Raw genomic sequence first — 15,846 nt, 5'->3', positions numbered from 1 at the left:
TAAGAGGTAAGTAAATAACACTCAAAAAATATATTGATAAATTTAGACAATTTAAGAATTTTAAACAGTAAAATAATAAAAATATTTTTAAAGTAAGAAAATATATATCTATGTTATCTTATAGAAAAATAGTGACAAAATACTAAGTCAATTGACTAGTTAATAAAAAATCACTTTAGTAAATATTTAGTACTAAGTACTTTCTAATTTAATAAAAACTAAAATAAAAAATAAAAAAATTATTTAATTACCATATGATGTGTATCCTTTAATTATATAAATTTTGTTATATTTATGCACATTGTATTAAAAAATAAAATAACAACTAAAATTTATTAAAATAATATGATATATCAAATTATAATTTCATAAGATTTATTAAGTTTGTTCGCACATGGCGCAAGATATAACACTAATATATATAAAAGCCTAAAAATATCGGAACAAACAATGTTGTTATAGAGAGGTTTGGCTGTATATCCATTTAGAAACTTTAAAATTAACACCAACAGTAGCAACATTCTAGAATAGATCAGTCTAATTTTTAAAAGAAAAGAAATATATTCGGATCTTTGTGAGGGTCGCATATTCATTCTTCTAATGAAACATGAAAAAAGGTGGAAGAAGTTAAAGTGAGATGAGTTTATATTCAGTAAGCGCGATTGAAACTGCTTTGTCATTGTTTTCGATTCGAATTATATTTAATAGATTAAATTTTGTAATTGCATAGTTATAATTTACTAATGTATTTTGAATTCATGGTGTGTTTGGCATGAAGAAAAATATTTTCACTTCGCCTATTTGATTGGCTTAAATATTTTTAAAAATATTTTCCGCATCAACTCATTGAAGGCAAATGATTTCCCTATCAAAGGAGGAAAAATATTTTTTAAAATTCTCTTTTAACCTTCCCCACTCTTCACCCGCACGATCCCCACTCCAAGCCCCAATTCCCACCCCACCCCAACCCTCGTGACGTCACCTCGCTCCTAAACCCCGACCTACCACGCCCTCTCCCAACCCTTTCATCTCATGTTGTGTTCGTTTAAGTTATATATTTTTTTCAAAAATATTTTCTACTATCTAACTAAATTAATATCAAAAAATAAACAAAAGAAATCTTATTTTCTAAAGAAAATATTTTTCTTTCGTACCAAACGTACCCTGTGAAAAGAGTGGGGACTGGGGGCTACCTACGACCTAGTGACTTGTGAGAGTTGGCATGTCAAAAGGGACCAGCATTTTGTTGCCTTCTATGCGAAACACCTCTATTTGTCTTCTGCTTTCACGGCCTTGGCCTTTGTCAGTTGGCATTATTTGAACACCTAGGAAAATGACACTCTTTTAATTAATCAATAATAGGGCTTGAAATGTCCAACAACTCAAAAGAAAAATTAATCTAAATAGTCATCCACCCAATCAAAATATATATATATATATATATATATATATATATATATATATATATATATATATATATATTATAATAATAATAATCTATGTACATTATATACTACTTAAATCCTCTATGTTGGTAGGATGAAAATTTAGTAACCAAGTTGATTTCTCAACCACCAACTAAAAGTAGCTAGTAGATTGTATAATGTATGTAATAATTTATACATAATATGTATATAAAATATATTCTATATATACCTGCTAGAAAAACAAACAGTGAATACCGACAACTTAAACCACCAATTGCACTAACACCCCTTGAGGCCCTAGTAACTAATTTCTATGTTGTTAAGAGGACAATTAAGTAACCGAGTTGATTTCTCAATTAGCTTCGAGAAAATTTCACTATAATATGACATCATCAACTTGTTTATTAGAATTATTTTTGTATTTTTGAGTTGAATGATGCACGTATATAGAAAAACTAGTATCGGGAGATTACTAATTAACTAATATTAATTCAACATAACAACAAGACAATTACATGTATCCACATCAAAGGAGAAGTAAAAACAAAAAGAATTGATCTACATTCAGGGAGATTAGTATAAAAAATTTGATCTTTGGTAGTTTAACCTTTCCACTTTAACAAAATCTCATTGGCATTTGTATCTTGGAATCACAAGCTTGAAAGAAGCTTAAATAAATTCCTAATCACAATTGTAATTGAAGTTATTCTTAAATCTTCGTGAATTATGCTTTTAATTTACATGGAGTAATAATTTTTGTTGTTACTTGTCAATCACTTGACTAGTTTGAGATGAATATTTTCCAACGTTAAAATTGGGGTTTAGGCAACACAGAACTTTCAACATGAAAGTGTCAAAAATACTAGAAAACTCCGACAATACTAAAGATTATAAATCTGAAAATCTCACTTTTAGCATCTTGCCACTTCATACGTTTTGTTAAAATAGTTTTATAGATTTCTTTTCTTACACATTGCATAGTTTTTTCTTGAAGTTACACTTCTTATGAATATATATTTTTCAAAAGAGTTTTGCAAAAAAAAATCTACTTTGTAATTGCAATAACCTATAACAAAGCACTTGTCAACTATCTATTTTCACTTTCAAATTTTCAGATTACCGTAGCTCAAATCATTTTCCACCATGCTGAGAGGCAGAAATGCATCTTTATCCTTCAATATTTTAATAAAATTTTTTCCAGTAAACCTAATGTATGCATTTGATTCTTACATATATAAATTCTTATAAATCTAATAGATTCTAACTAGTAAACGATATGAATACTACATATCATGGTCTTGACGATAAAATTAGTCGTACCTGATATTTACACTAAATCAAATAATTTAAATTAAATATTAAAGTTAAAAATACATATGATTAAGTGATACATAAGTGTATGAATACATTTGATTTCTACAAAATATCGGGTATAGATAAAAAATTTTACCATAAACAGAGTGTTGCTTTGGTACTTATACTTCTTTTTTTAAGGTTAACCTATTTGCTTTCTCTTTATGTTTTTCATTCTTCTTCTTTTTACCCTTTTTTTCTCTTCTTCGCCAAAATAGCACTAGTAGTAATTTGATGGACAAAAAATGGGATTTGATGGCGGACCAAAAGTAAAAATTGTTTTTACCGCAGTACGTTTTGACCAAACTTACTAGCTTCATCGGTATTATGTGTATTGTATCATACTATATAATATCATACTATATAATATTATACTGTATCGTTCTAATGTATATAATATTTGAATAGATTGTATTGTTTGCCGCCGTTTCATGATGTCATGCACTAATAATATGAAGAATAACTTGCAATATTAAAAAAAAGCAAGGTATAAGATAGAACTATTATATAAAAATGTATGATAAAGAATAAAATAGGATTATTTAATACTACTTCCGTTCAAATTTATGTGCCTGTTTGACTGGACACGGAAATTAAGAAAAAATAATTTTTTTTGTAATTTGTGATCCTAAACAAGTCAAAAAGGAGTCCAGAGTATTTGTGTGGTTATAAAAGCTTTTCATTAAGGGTAGAATTGGAAGTTTAAGCTAAATTGTTTCAAATTTAGAAAGGGATCATTTTTTTTAACAGACCAAAAAGGAAATAGTTTCACATAAATCGGAATGGAGAAAGTATTAAGGAAGGGCAAAATGAGCGAAAAAATAAGTTAATGATGCGACTACATCAAATTATTATTATATAAAATAAATATTATATTTAAAGTAATAATACAATACAATAGAAGATGTAATATTCATCCAAACAAGCCGTTAAAGAAATTGACATATTGTCGCCAAGTGGTCAGCAGGAGGCATTTTGAAGTCATCTACAGATTGGAGTGCGCCATTTTTTTTATATGTTTTTTATTGTTTTTTCCATTCATAGTTTCATACATCTCTATTAGTATGATATTCCCATTACTAAAATTAATAAACAAGGTTGCATCCCACCTGTAACCTCTGCAAAAAGTAACCTTCTTCCAGTTGACCCTCCTGCTTCTTCATCATTTGATTTGACGACTCCTCCTCTAGCATTTTCCAACTCTTTAACTTTACAATCGCCCAGGTAACAACTCCTCAATTCATCTTCTTGGTTTTCATTTTCTTGGCTGTTTTTTTGAGCACCCACTATGTTTGTATTATGTTTCTATAACTTGTTTCTTGATTTGTTTGCATGAGTGAAATTTGCTTATTTTCTATGATTAGTTAAACTTATACGAATTGACTTTCTTATTGACTGTTAGCAATCATGAAGAAATTGGTCAAAAATCAAGTGAACCTATTTGGTCTGATGATTTGGACAATTGGATTTACTATTATGTTACCCCCAGAAAATAGGGTACAAAAAAAAGGGGTCAATTGTTGATGTTTGCACTGCATACTGGAAGTCTGAGCAATTGCAATTTTTTCATCACTGAGTTCCATATTATTCTTGGGAACTCTGTGTAGATAATTTGTTGACTTTGGTCACATTATTCAATTTGTTTTATTCTTTCTTGTTTACATTGAGGTACCATGTCTGGGTTGACGAAACTAGCTTGGTCTTAGGTTGTGTAAATCTCAGGCTATTCCAAGAGTATGAGAAAGGTAATCTGGTGTTTTTTTCTTCTTTAAATAAGAATAATAGAAATAATGATGTGCACTTCAAATACTACATCTCAGATACCTGTGCTGGATAGCAGGTATCCTGTGGAATAGTCAAGGTGCGTATAAGCTGGCCCAGACACCACCATCATTAGAAAAATGTACTACCTTTGGACATGGGAGCTTCTCCTAGAGTTTCTACTCATGTTTGAGCAAATCTATTTAATGGATGATGACTATTATTTCCTTAATAACAAAGTAGAAATGAAGAAGACTCTTGAGAGATTCTAAAATGTTGTTTCTGATGTCTTGCAGCCAAAACCATTAATCTCTAGGTTTATGTTGTTCCTTAGGCAGTTCTTTTCTCTAAAAACTTGGTGGCAATTGGCAGTATTTTCGTCCTTGCATTTGCCTGTTGCACATTCTAGGAAATATGAACAGGAAAATCGTGTTAGGCATTTAATACATTTTGCCTTCTCAAAGCTTCTCTAGTTAGAATGTGTCATCAGTTGTGACCTTGGATTCTAATATACTAATATCAGAAGATTTGGTTGCAAACTGCTGGGGACTTCCACTTTGAGGTGCTAATGTGCAGGTAGAGGAGCTAGAATCCTATAATGAGCACATTATGATGAAGATACAAAATGAGGCTTTGTGATGCTTTTAACATTGGCTTGCTGGTTTAAAAGCTAAAAACTCAAAATATTCAGATTCCGTCTAGTTCAATGGCAGCTTACCTCTAACTTAATGATACAAATGAAAAGATGTAATAGTAAGGAGTAACACATACTCCATCATTATAAAAAAAAAAGGAGTATTACATGCATGAAATAACTAATCAAAGATGATTATGAGGTCATACAAAGATTGGAACTGGCTACTGCTAGGTGGCTATTCCCTCCCTCTATGACTGCCAAGAACCAGTGAAGGCTGACTAAAATCTCTCATCTACTATATAGTGCCCAATAAATTATCTTGAATATGCGAAGTTGCAAGTAGCTAGTTTCTCAATAGCATTATAAACGGAAAAACAGAACCTAATTGTGTTTTCTAAATGTGACTTATGCTTTGTGCAACTCAGAGGCGGACCTACCTTGGGGTTAGGGGGGTCACCGGAACCCGTTAGCCTCAGAAAAAATACTATAAATATATTTTATATATATTTGTATATACACTGGGGACCCCTTAAATAATTTTCCTGCCCCCCTCAACAACAAAAGCAGGACAGAAGCGGTGGTTTATGTAGCATGCTCGAGTGCTTCAGTTGCTTGATGGACCCAGGTTCAAAACGCCAGCTCCTACACCCTTCTGCTCAAAAATAAAAATGCTTTTTCAAACGATTGTTTTAATCTTATTTTGTGTCTGCTCGAGATCGAATCTGACAGCCCAAATCGGCGACGACTACTGAGTTTGAGACTCTTCTTCAACTGAAACAATAAGTTTGTTTGACTAAATTTTAATTTTATTTGAGTAATTTTTTCTTTTGAAAATATTAACTAAGCAAGATAATTTGGTATCGAACTTTTGCTTTCTGCAAAGAGTTTTAGAGCCAAAAAGTAAACTTAAAGTTTGTATTTGCTGATACATTATCATACTCATTTTTTTAAATAGAGTTACACGCCAACTTTATTACTAGTAATTGGTATGCTTAAGGCAATGGTGCCCCATTATGCTCAAATCCCGGGTCCGCCTCTGGTGCAACTCATGATATATCTGAAATGGTTACAAATTCAAGGTTTTCGTATGTTCAGATCTCGCAACCTTACATAGTCGCTATTAGTGGAAGGTGTTTGTTTCATATTCACGTCTTGCAAAAGTTCATCACTCTAATAGGGGAAATGATTCTCTTCTCCTTTATTCTTTACAATGAAGGCCTGCCTGAATCAAACAAATTCTACTGGTCTTTTTTTATTTATTTTTTCATTTATTGATTTTAAAAAGATCTAAAATACATGCCACTGATAATATTTGGAGTATTTCCCTGCTGCATTTATTAGGTTTTGTTTTCTGTAGCTCTCTACTTGAGTTGATCTTTTGTGACCGATGGTTATAGCCGTGTTCTTTTTAGAGTTGCACTATACATGCAAAATTTTACTTTATAGTCATTTTCATTACAGTGTGGAGTGGTGGTATAGTTTAACTGATTACGCCAGTAAATTTCCCTGAAACTATGAGTACTGGTTCAACGAAGGCTACTTCAAATGGCTTTGAGAATTCTTTGAGACCTGAAGAAGAACAGAACAAGGTATCTCATTTTTTATATTTCTCTCATGGTTTTAAACTGGGCTGCGCTGATTAACAGTACTTTATTTCTAGCAGATCAATGAGATGAGAAAGTTGATTGGGCCACTTTCAGGTAAATTGGCTCTTTATTGTTCTGATGCATCCATTTCAAGATATTTAATGGCTAGAAGCTGGAATGTGAAGAAGGCAGCTAAGATGCTTAAAGCGACCCTTAAGTGGAGATCGGAATACAAGCCTGAAGAAATTCGCTGGGTACTTTTACAGAACCCTTCACCGTCTTAATAAAGTGGCTGGATGCTTGTTTGGCACTTATTTCTTGATGAACTTCTGGAACCTCCTTTTTCTTTTTTCGTTTGTGGGGTGGGGGTGGGGGGGTCTCTCTTTCCTTTTCTTATTGGTTTTCTCATCTGTGGGGGAGAGAATGATGTCTTTATTTATTAAAATCAATTTCTTTTGAGCTTTATGGATCTTAATTACTCAATGGTTAGATCTTCGGCATGATTTGCTTCATAATTATTGGTGAATTTTCTTGGATAGATTGTTTTGTGCATCGCCTCAACCTGAATCTGCAATGTTGAAGCATGATAATTGTATCTGTGCTGATCTTGTTGATAATAGTATCATATCTATGGTTTCTTGCAATTTTTCTAATTCTTTTCTAAAAGTGTTACTTTGATACAGGATGATGTGGCCAATGAAGCAGAAACAGGCAAAATTTATAGGTCCAACTATACAGACAAGCATGGGAGGACAGTTCTTGTCATGAGACCTCGATGCCAGGCAGGTTCAGTTTTGCTTTTTCTTTAACTTGTGTGATACAATCATATAGCTTATGATTTTTTATACAATTGGTTATTGGAAAAAGAATTGCAAGGAAAATGAACTTTCTTAAACCATTTAAACCTCAGCTAAGTATGTGGAGTCATTTACTTGTTAATACGTGATTGATATGTGTGTGTGTGTGTGAGTATTTGATATGGGTCGATGCAGTTTTCGCTAATTTTTAATGTATTATGAAGAATTTTCATGTACTCATATAATGTTACACCACTTTGACACGGATACATCAAGGCAGATAAAGTATCTATGTAATATAGGCCTCAAAGCTGCAGTGTCTTTATCATTCTTTTGTGTTATTTATGTTAGCTTTATTTCATGAAGCGATTCAAATTGATTATATATATTTCCTCATCTATCAGCAAGAAAAACAAAAAGTTTCAGAAACTGGATTTCATAAGTTATACTGATTAATGTTTGGCCACAAGGAACTAAGACAAGCTTGATATAAACATTTTGAGTCTCTCCTTGCAGAACACTAAGTCTGTTAAAGGACAAATCAAGTATTTAGTGTATTGCATGGAAAATGCTGTTGTAAATCTCCCAGAAGGCCAGGAACAGATGGTCTGGTTGATTGATTTCCATGGATTCAATATGTCACATATCTCAATCAAGGTGACAAAAGAAACAGCTCATGTTTTGCAAGAGCATTATCCTGAAAGGCTGGGGATAGCTATTTTATATGATGCACCCAAAATTTTTGAACCATTTTGGAAGGTAATTTGCCCTCAAACTTGTTTAAATTAGCAGTTGTTAATTTTGTAAATGTTTTGAAACAGGATTCTTTTTTTTTATATTGTGACTGCATCAACACTAATTATAATCAGTGGCATGACTGTGATCTCCAATGTTAATATTGAAGTTAAGGAACTACTTGAAAATAAGAGATTTCCTGATACCAGATAAAAGGATTTTTTTGGGTATCTTGAAGGGGAGTCTTGGCGTAACTGGTAAAGTTGCTGCCATGTGACCAGGAAGTCACGGGTTCGAGCCGTGGAAACAGTCTCTTGCAGAAATGCAGGGTAAGGCTGCGTACGATAGACCCTTGTGGCCTTGTGGTTCGGCCCTTCTCCGGACCCCGCGCATAGCGGGAGCTTAGTGCACCGGGCTGCCCCCTTTTTTTTGGGTATCTTAAGACGCCAGCAGTGTCAAATAAAAGCCAAAGAAAAAATTCATGCATGGGATAGTCATGGGAACTGCATCACAGCCGGCATTGTCGATTGATGTTTGCAATTGTTATATGAGCTGTATTGCTTTTCAGTATCTCCTCTATCAGTCTTTTTTAGGCCTAGTCCTTTACTCTGGTTCTATGACTTTGCTAGTACTTTGGGTTTGCTAATGGTTATCATGTCAGATTAGGACTAGCTTTGATAGCAAAAACTGAGTCGAGGTGTTGTAAAGAGGAGCCTTATCTTTTGCCTTCTGGAGCTTCAAAATATTTTGTCTCTGCATGTCTTGCATTGCATAGCTCTATGACTTCCTTTATTAGAAATTCAGTTAGATTTCTTCAGTCGTACGTAAGATGGCTGATGCATTTTGGTAAGAACCATGGCTTTCCCAAACGGCAGAAGTCGCTGGAACTCTGAAGGATAGAGCCTGCAGCAGAAAACTTAATTCATATATCGCAATGCATGGATTAGAGAAAGGAGAAAAGAGGACAGCGTTGTCAATCAGGTTATCATATGCTTTTCTTTTTCTGAAATCTGAACAGACATTGGAACAAAGAGAGCTATAAAACATATATGAGAAAAGAGAAGGCATGCCAGACAATTGAATCAGGCCTGAAGGAACAAAAAGACTTCGAAATTGGAAAACGATAAAAGACCTTCTGAATAGGAGAAAGACCAGACAAACGGAAATTGTTGACAGATGACTAATAAAAAGCAGAACGTAGGATTTTAAGAGTAACTACTTATCCTCCTCCAAAATTTAGTGGGGTTGTGACAATTAGAGCGAAATATGTGCATGCTATTTTAAGCATTCCAAGTTGTCGCATGACTTAAGGTTACTTTTGCTTTATTCCAAGTGATACCCTTTGGACTCCTCAGTTCTCTCAAATATTAAGATGATGCATCCGCTTACTTGCAGCATCTCCATTTGGTAACCAATTCTTTTAATTTATCCAAATGGTGCAGGTCGCAAAGCCTTTTTTAGACCCAAAGACTGCCAGCAAGGTCAACTTTGTGTACTCAGATGACCCCAACAGCAAGAAAATTATGGAAGAACTGTTTGACATGAGGCTGCTGGAGTCTGCATTTGGCGGAGATGATAAGGCTGATTTTGATGTCAATAAATATGCTGAGCGGATGAGAGAAGATGATCAAAAGCTGTGTTCCTTCTGGAAGAAAGACTCTGCAGTAAGTGCACAACCAACTGTTGTGACAACTGAACCCTCTTTAGAACCAACAAATTCAGAATCTGATTCTGATGCCTTAGATGAGAAAGTAGAGAAACTTTCTCTTGATGTTGATGAAGAGGAATCACCAATTGAAGAAACTTTGCCTGGGACTGACAGTACAAATGAGAATGCTGACAGATTAAAGCAGTGTAACTGAGGGTTATCTCTTCAACTTTGTAGTTTTTACTGTTTCTTTATTGCTGACTAAATGCTCACAACATGGGCATAACCATTTTATTAATGAATGGTTCAGAACTGAAGTTATCAGCAGAAAACATTTTAATACAGGTGATGTACTGAATGATATGTTATGAAATGAATGGTTCTGCCTCTTTATACTAATAGTTTTGTTCTGCATATACTTGTTCAGTATGAATAGCTTAGTACTAAAAAGAAGTATGCGACCTGGGAAACCTTGAGACGTAATACACAAGAAAATGCGGAGAAAATAACTTTTTCTGTACTTGAAGAACAAAATAGCTACCTCTATGATCAGACTTGTAACCTCACCAGCTCAAAAAGTCCTTAGCAGAATAAATATTAAAAGCTAGTTTATTTTCTAGCCATCAAATTGCTTTTATGGAAAGTTCAGTAACTAATCTGCAACCACATCAAGCAAATAGGAAGCTAGAAGTTGCTTCAAGTTAGCACCACGTCTAAGGCTAGAGATGAATATACTCCCTTCATTCCTTTTGTGCGCATGGAGGTTAAATGTTAATGACATATATATGGTGATAGTGGTTAGAAAAGATTATAAGTAAAGTTGGAATATTAATTTGGCAATATGCATAGTTCAATGACATTAAATTCTTGAAAGTTGTATGAGAACAGCATGACATTTAGCATATTAGAACAATCGAAAAAGCTAGTGTCACATACATTGAGACAACATTTCCAAGATATTCATGAATTCAGTAGTAGGGAAGGCCAAACCATGACTTTGCAGCTAATAATGTGGTACAGTGGTAGTACAGTCAATGCAGCCCGAGTAATCCCTGGGCGTGTAGGTACAAATAAGTGCAAGATATAATTTATGCAGTGTTACAAAGCAGGGAACAATTGGTATGTTAAATGGTGCTGGGAATCCTTCAAACTAGGCTACACAGAATATTGTGCTTCTATATCACCAATGATCATGAGCTTATCCTGGAAAAAGTCAACTTTTTTCCTAGCTCCCAATTTTGTAAAATTTCTTTTCCCAAGTGGCCATTATTTGATGAATTCCAGACAAAAAGTATTGGCATAGTGCAAATGGATCCACACAGCTAGCTGAGAAACAAAAAAAAAAAAAACTATTGTATATATGGGCTGTCTGCATAGATGAACAAAAACACTTGCAGTTCACTGTCTTATTTCTGTCTGTATCATACTGATCAAACCAACATAATCTACATTACAATTCACAACATAAACACATACAGTACAACATATATGGGGAAACAAAACCGAGTTCTTTGGCCTATTTGAAGACTACACTTAAAGGGGGGGGGGACGAAAAAGAAAAATCCTTCCTGCATGAGAAACATGTCTCCTAGAAGCAATTTCCTGCAAAACACGAAACAATTAGCATCAAGAATCATAGCAGGTGTTTCAAAGAAAAGAAGACCAGAAAATCGCCATACCTTGTCACATTACTGAACCATATTATCTAGCTTTTGTCTGTACTGAGCCAAGGTCTGAAATTATGGAAAGAAAGGAGTACTTCGTCATAAAAAGATCATCAGTTGGCTGTTATCAGCTAAATGCTAAAATGCAGGTTTTGTTAAAAAACATAACGACTACTTGCACTCCTTTTTACTACATTGTTCTTTTTTTCTGCTTTTTTCTTTTGTACTGGATGGACCTGCAACAAAAGAACGTGGGCCTGGGCACTCTACGCCCTACTGAAGAATATCTCAATTAACTCTGGAGAGGTGAAAACCTGAGAAATGCTTACTCAGAGAGCTTAAATAAATGTAACTCCCAAGTACAGAAGCAAGCACCCTCAGTTGGCCTTTTTAAAAGGTAGCAACAACCTAATTTTCTGAATCCAAGTATATGAGCACACAGCTTGATACTTGCTTAGCAAATTGTTTTATGTTAAACTTTGTGTTGGAACCCTATTGTTATGCCCAATAAACTCCTTAGCATGTTTTAAGCTATTTTTCTCATCATTTCCTTCAAGGGACTTAACCAGTTGAGCAACAGGTTTCTTCCGGAATGCTCTTTCATCTAACTGTTTGTAACACAAGAATGTGGACATACTTGACAAAGACAGCTTAAAAAATTCAAACATAACTTTGTGAAGTTCCATACCTTGGTATAAGCATAGACCCCTGCCTCTGATGGTGCTGCAGGACTTCCTCTGCGAATAAACCTTCCCTCTTTGAAAATGTAAAGCATGGGGATTCCAGTGGAAAGTTCCAAACTTATAACCTGATAAGAAGAGTTTCAGTTCGTAATGTTACGGAGCAGAACCAGACAGAAATACAAGAGATTCCAGTAAGTCTGAAATTCCACCTCTAGGGATGTTAGCTTGTCGAGATACATAATGATGGACCTCAATGAGTTTCCATGGGCAGCGATCATTATATTTTTTCCACCTGCAAGTTGGGGTTCAATCTGCAACATTACAGCTACAATGTCATTTCATAACAAACGTAAAACGGGGTTCGTCATATGCTGGAACAGGAAAATGCTTATGCTTACGTGCTCTTTAAAGTAGGCAACAGCTCTCTCAGCACACATTTCCAAACTTTCTCCATTTGGAGGAGGAATATCATAGCTACGACGCCACTCATGAACCTGCTCCTTTCCATATCTATCAGCAGTTTCCTGCTTATTAAGACCTTGTAATTCCCCATACCTACAAAATAGCAAAGCCATATATCAGAACCATCAACTGATATATCAAATATAGGAAGAATAAGCTTAGAAGAAGAAGAAATTTTACATTCTCTCATTTAGTTGCCAAGCTGTTACAACTGGAATACACTGCTTGTTGGTTTCTTCACTAAAAATCTGACTCCAAGCTCCTGCTTGCTCACTCTCTTCATGAATGATAGTTGGCACCTAAAATTGACATGGCGGTGGAAATGTTAAATTATTTTAGTTTTCCAGTATGGACAGAGCCTCAAACACTTGACAGCAGACGGAGAAAACCAAACTAGGAGTCTACTGCAGTTAGGAAGCATGTATAGCCAATGTAATAGGCCTCTAATCAACCATCTAATCCAATAATATCATCTATTGTGATACATTCTCCCTCAAACATGTCATAAGGAAAATCCAAATATTACAAGCTTTAACTACAGAGTTACCTTCTTGCGACGGTGCTGAGTCATGGCAAGCATCGCAGTCATTTGCGCACGAATCAAAGAAGAAGTATAGATCATGTCAACAGGTATATTGCTAATTCTTTTCCCCGCTTCAACGGCCTCTTCCACACCCTTTTTGGTTAAAGGCACGTCTACACAACCAGTGAACAAGTTCTTTTCATTCCACATAGACTCACCGTGTCTAATCAGGATTAGCGCAGCTTCACCTGAAGGGGCAAATGGGAAGATGGTATTTAGATGCAGTGCTGCGGTAGAAGCTCAAAAGATTCACAAAATATCCCATGAAAATCATTTCTGGAAGGACGAATTCTTTAATGTGATAAATGGCAAAAATGATCACAGAAACTTTCATCTTATGCTGAGCTTATGATGATTTTGTAAATAACAGTTCAAGAGATGGACTGCCATACTTGTTTTTTTCTTGGAGTCACTGGTGTTGGCACTTGATGCTGCTGAAACTGCATCAAAAACTGTAGCCTGAGAAGCAGAGGCTTGAATTACACAAGTACTTCTCTTTTTAGAACAATAACTTCCTCCTCTCAACAATCCAACATCAACCTTGAAACCCTTGGACACCGATCTTAACGAAACATGTCCATAATCAGGACACAATCCAGAGTTACCATTACTTCGACAAGACTGAAGAGTCCCAACTGCTTGGTGAATTGTTGTTGCAGCCATTCTGATCAGAAAAACCATAATTGTCAATGAAAGTTCATGCAACAGAAAATTTCTTCGATCAATCAAAAGCAGCAGCATTTCAATTTTCAACTAGTCAAGGTGGATTAAGAAAGTAAAACAGAGTTACACAGGGAAAACAGAACAACAGAGCAACTTAGACTGAGAGTAATGGTAAAAAATTAATGAGCATTTCATAGGTCATAGTCATACCCATCGTTACTTACAAGGAAGAGGTCCAAGTTAACCCAAAAAAATTGCGCTCCTTATTAGGGACTATTTCTATATTGTTTCCACCATCAAGATTAAAATGAATGTACCATACACACAAACAATAATCATTTCCCTTTCTCTTGTTTCTAAGTATTTGAATTTCTTTAAACTATCATATATACTCTCTCCATTCCATTTTATGTAGCACTATATTATTATTAGTCCGTTTGAAATCTCATGGCACATTTAGGATCACGAGTTCCAAAAGCCTCTTTTGTTTATGCAGTGTGTCCAGTCAAACTACACGACATAAATTGAATCAAAGGAAGTACCTAACAGAGGGAAAGAAAACATAGAAAGAAAAAGCTAAGCCTTACCAATAAAATTAGCAATCAAAATAGATCTAATTCAAGATTAGGAACTACCTACTGACTAATGAGATGTGACATGGCGAAATAAAGTGGGTGCCCCATAACAAACATTTATGCATTATTTCCAAAGACAAAAGCAGAAAGCACATCATAAAATCCCAACATCAACCCTTTTACATAGAACATATCGAAAACATGGAACACAGCGGAAAAAGAAATTGAACAAAACTCACATAAACAAGAAAAACAAAATCCAGTTAAGAACACAGAAATCAACACCAGAAAATGCAGAACACAGAGAATAAAAAAGAGATCTTACGCTTATTTATAAGGCCAAACGATGTGAGGATGGGCTTGTGAAGATACCTAAGTAATAAACGATGCTTAAAAAAATCAAATCTTGTTTTCCCACTTTTTCTTTTCTTCCTTTTGGTTCGATTAAATGGGCAGATAATAAAAAGGGTGTGTATTTTTTTTCCTCTAAGAAAAAAGGGGTGTTGAGTTTATACCAAGAAAAGTTGGCGGAGAAGAAGATGGAAAAACATATCATGCATTAAATGATGCCATAAAAATGCTGTTTTTTTATGCGCCAGAAACTGACTGACAAATCAAGATACGACGATACAGATGGGGGGGCCTAATATGCTTAGAAGAAATCGTATTCTTGAAAAAGGAACAAAGAACTTTCCCCCCAGAAAGGCGAGTCCGTGCAGTTGGCAATTGGGTGTTATTGCTATTGTTAAGGAGAAGGAAGAGTATAGGACATTATAATATATAGTGTCTCTCTCTGTGTGTTTTGGTAGGTATGGCTCTGTGTGTGACATGTCCATTTCCAATTTCTATTTTCCCTGTTCTCATTTTGACCATCTTTACTCTTTTTCCCATTTTCCAAACTAGCTGTTTTCCTCCCTCCTTTTTATTTTTCACTTTCAAAAGTATGAATAACGTTTTTATAATTGATAATTAAAAAATAGTCATAATTTTAAAAGTAATTAAAATTTAATTAATTTTTTATGTAAAGATAAAATTTAAATAAAAACACTCTTAAAATTCGAAAAAATTCCAGTATAATATGCTAGAGTTCGAATTTTTACATATGAGATTCCAGCATAATGTGCTGGAGTTCCAACATAATATACTGGAAGTTTATACGCAAGAGCTCCATAATCCAACATATAATACTGGAACTTTTCTGTGTTTCAACTAAAATAGTGGTTATTTTTCAATGGCTTTGCAAATGTTGGTTACTTTTCGATTACCAATATA

The 15,846-nt window shown here is 34.4% G+C and overlaps 2 protein-coding genes across 3 annotated transcripts; one reads left to right on the top strand and one right to left on the bottom strand.

Annotated features, from left to right (window-relative positions):
• Positions 1-3,834: 3,834 nt before the first annotated feature.
• LOC104099835 (uncharacterized) lies at positions 3,835-10,343 on the top strand. 2 transcript variants are annotated; one of them, XM_009606955.4, is made up of 6 exons: positions 3,835-4,004; positions 6,640-6,767; positions 6,839-7,018; positions 7,448-7,546; positions 8,078-8,320; positions 9,739-10,343. In XM_009606955.4, the coding sequence occupies exons 2-6, from the start codon at positions 6,693-6,695 to the stop codon at positions 10,156-10,158; spliced, it is 1,017 nt and encodes a 338-aa protein (XP_009605250.1). In that variant the 5' UTR covers positions 3,835-4,004; positions 6,640-6,692; the 3' UTR covers positions 10,159-10,343. The 2 variants fall into 2 exon arrangements, with proteins under 2 accessions (XP_009605250.1, XP_009605251.1); XM_009606956.3 differs by having other exon boundaries at positions 3,836-4,004; positions 6,842-7,018.
• A 979-nt stretch (positions 10,344-11,322) lies between these two features.
• On the bottom strand, positions 11,323-15,325 carry LOC104099834 (2,3-bisphosphoglycerate-dependent phosphoglycerate mutase 1). Its single transcript, XM_009606954.4, has 9 exons — positions 14,900-15,325; positions 13,729-14,000; positions 13,301-13,524; positions 12,934-13,052; positions 12,690-12,846; positions 12,501-12,602; positions 12,297-12,416; positions 11,624-11,677; positions 11,323-11,546 (listed from the first exon to the last, which is right to left on the bottom strand). Exons 2-8 carry the CDS (start codon positions 13,997-13,999, stop codon positions 11,633-11,635), a joined length of 1,038 nt encoding a protein of 345 aa, XP_009605249.1. The 5' UTR covers position 14,000; positions 14,900-15,325; the 3' UTR covers positions 11,323-11,546; positions 11,624-11,632.
• Positions 15,326-15,846: the final 521 nt, after the last annotated feature.

Source organism: Nicotiana tomentosiformis, chromosome 4 (assembly GCF_000390325.3).
Source record: "Nicotiana tomentosiformis chromosome 4, ASM39032v3, whole genome shotgun sequence".
Classification (NCBI taxonomy): Eukaryota; Viridiplantae; Streptophyta; class Magnoliopsida; order Solanales; family Solanaceae; genus Nicotiana; species Nicotiana tomentosiformis.
The sequence above is the reverse complement of the archived record's forward strand: the minus strand, read 5'-3'. Positions and strand labels throughout refer to the sequence as shown.

Coding starts and splice junctions, on each gene's coding strand:
- LOC104099835 (XM_009606955.4), top strand. CDS start 6,693: ATGAGTACTGGTTCAACGAAGGCTACTTCAAATGGCTTTGAGAATTCT. Junction 7,547..8,077: donor TCATGAGACCTCGATGCCAG/GCAGGTTCAGTT, acceptor CTCTCCTTGCAG/AACACTAAGTCTGTTAAAGG. Junction 8,321..9,738: donor TTTTTGAACCATTTTGGAAG/GTAATTTGCCCT, acceptor CAAATGGTGCAG/GTCGCAAAGCCTTTTTTAGA.
- LOC104099834 (XM_009606954.4), bottom strand. CDS start 13,999: ATGGCTGCAACAACAATTCACCAAGCAGTTGGGACTCTTCAGTCTTGT. Junction 13,525..13,728: donor TGACTCCAAGAAAAAAACAA/GTATGGCAGTCC, acceptor TTGCCCCTTCAG/GTGAAGCTGCGCTAATCCTG. Junction 12,417..12,500: donor ACAAGCTAACATCCCTAGAG/GTGGAATTTCAG, acceptor TCTTCTTATCAG/GTTATAAGTTTGGAACTTTC.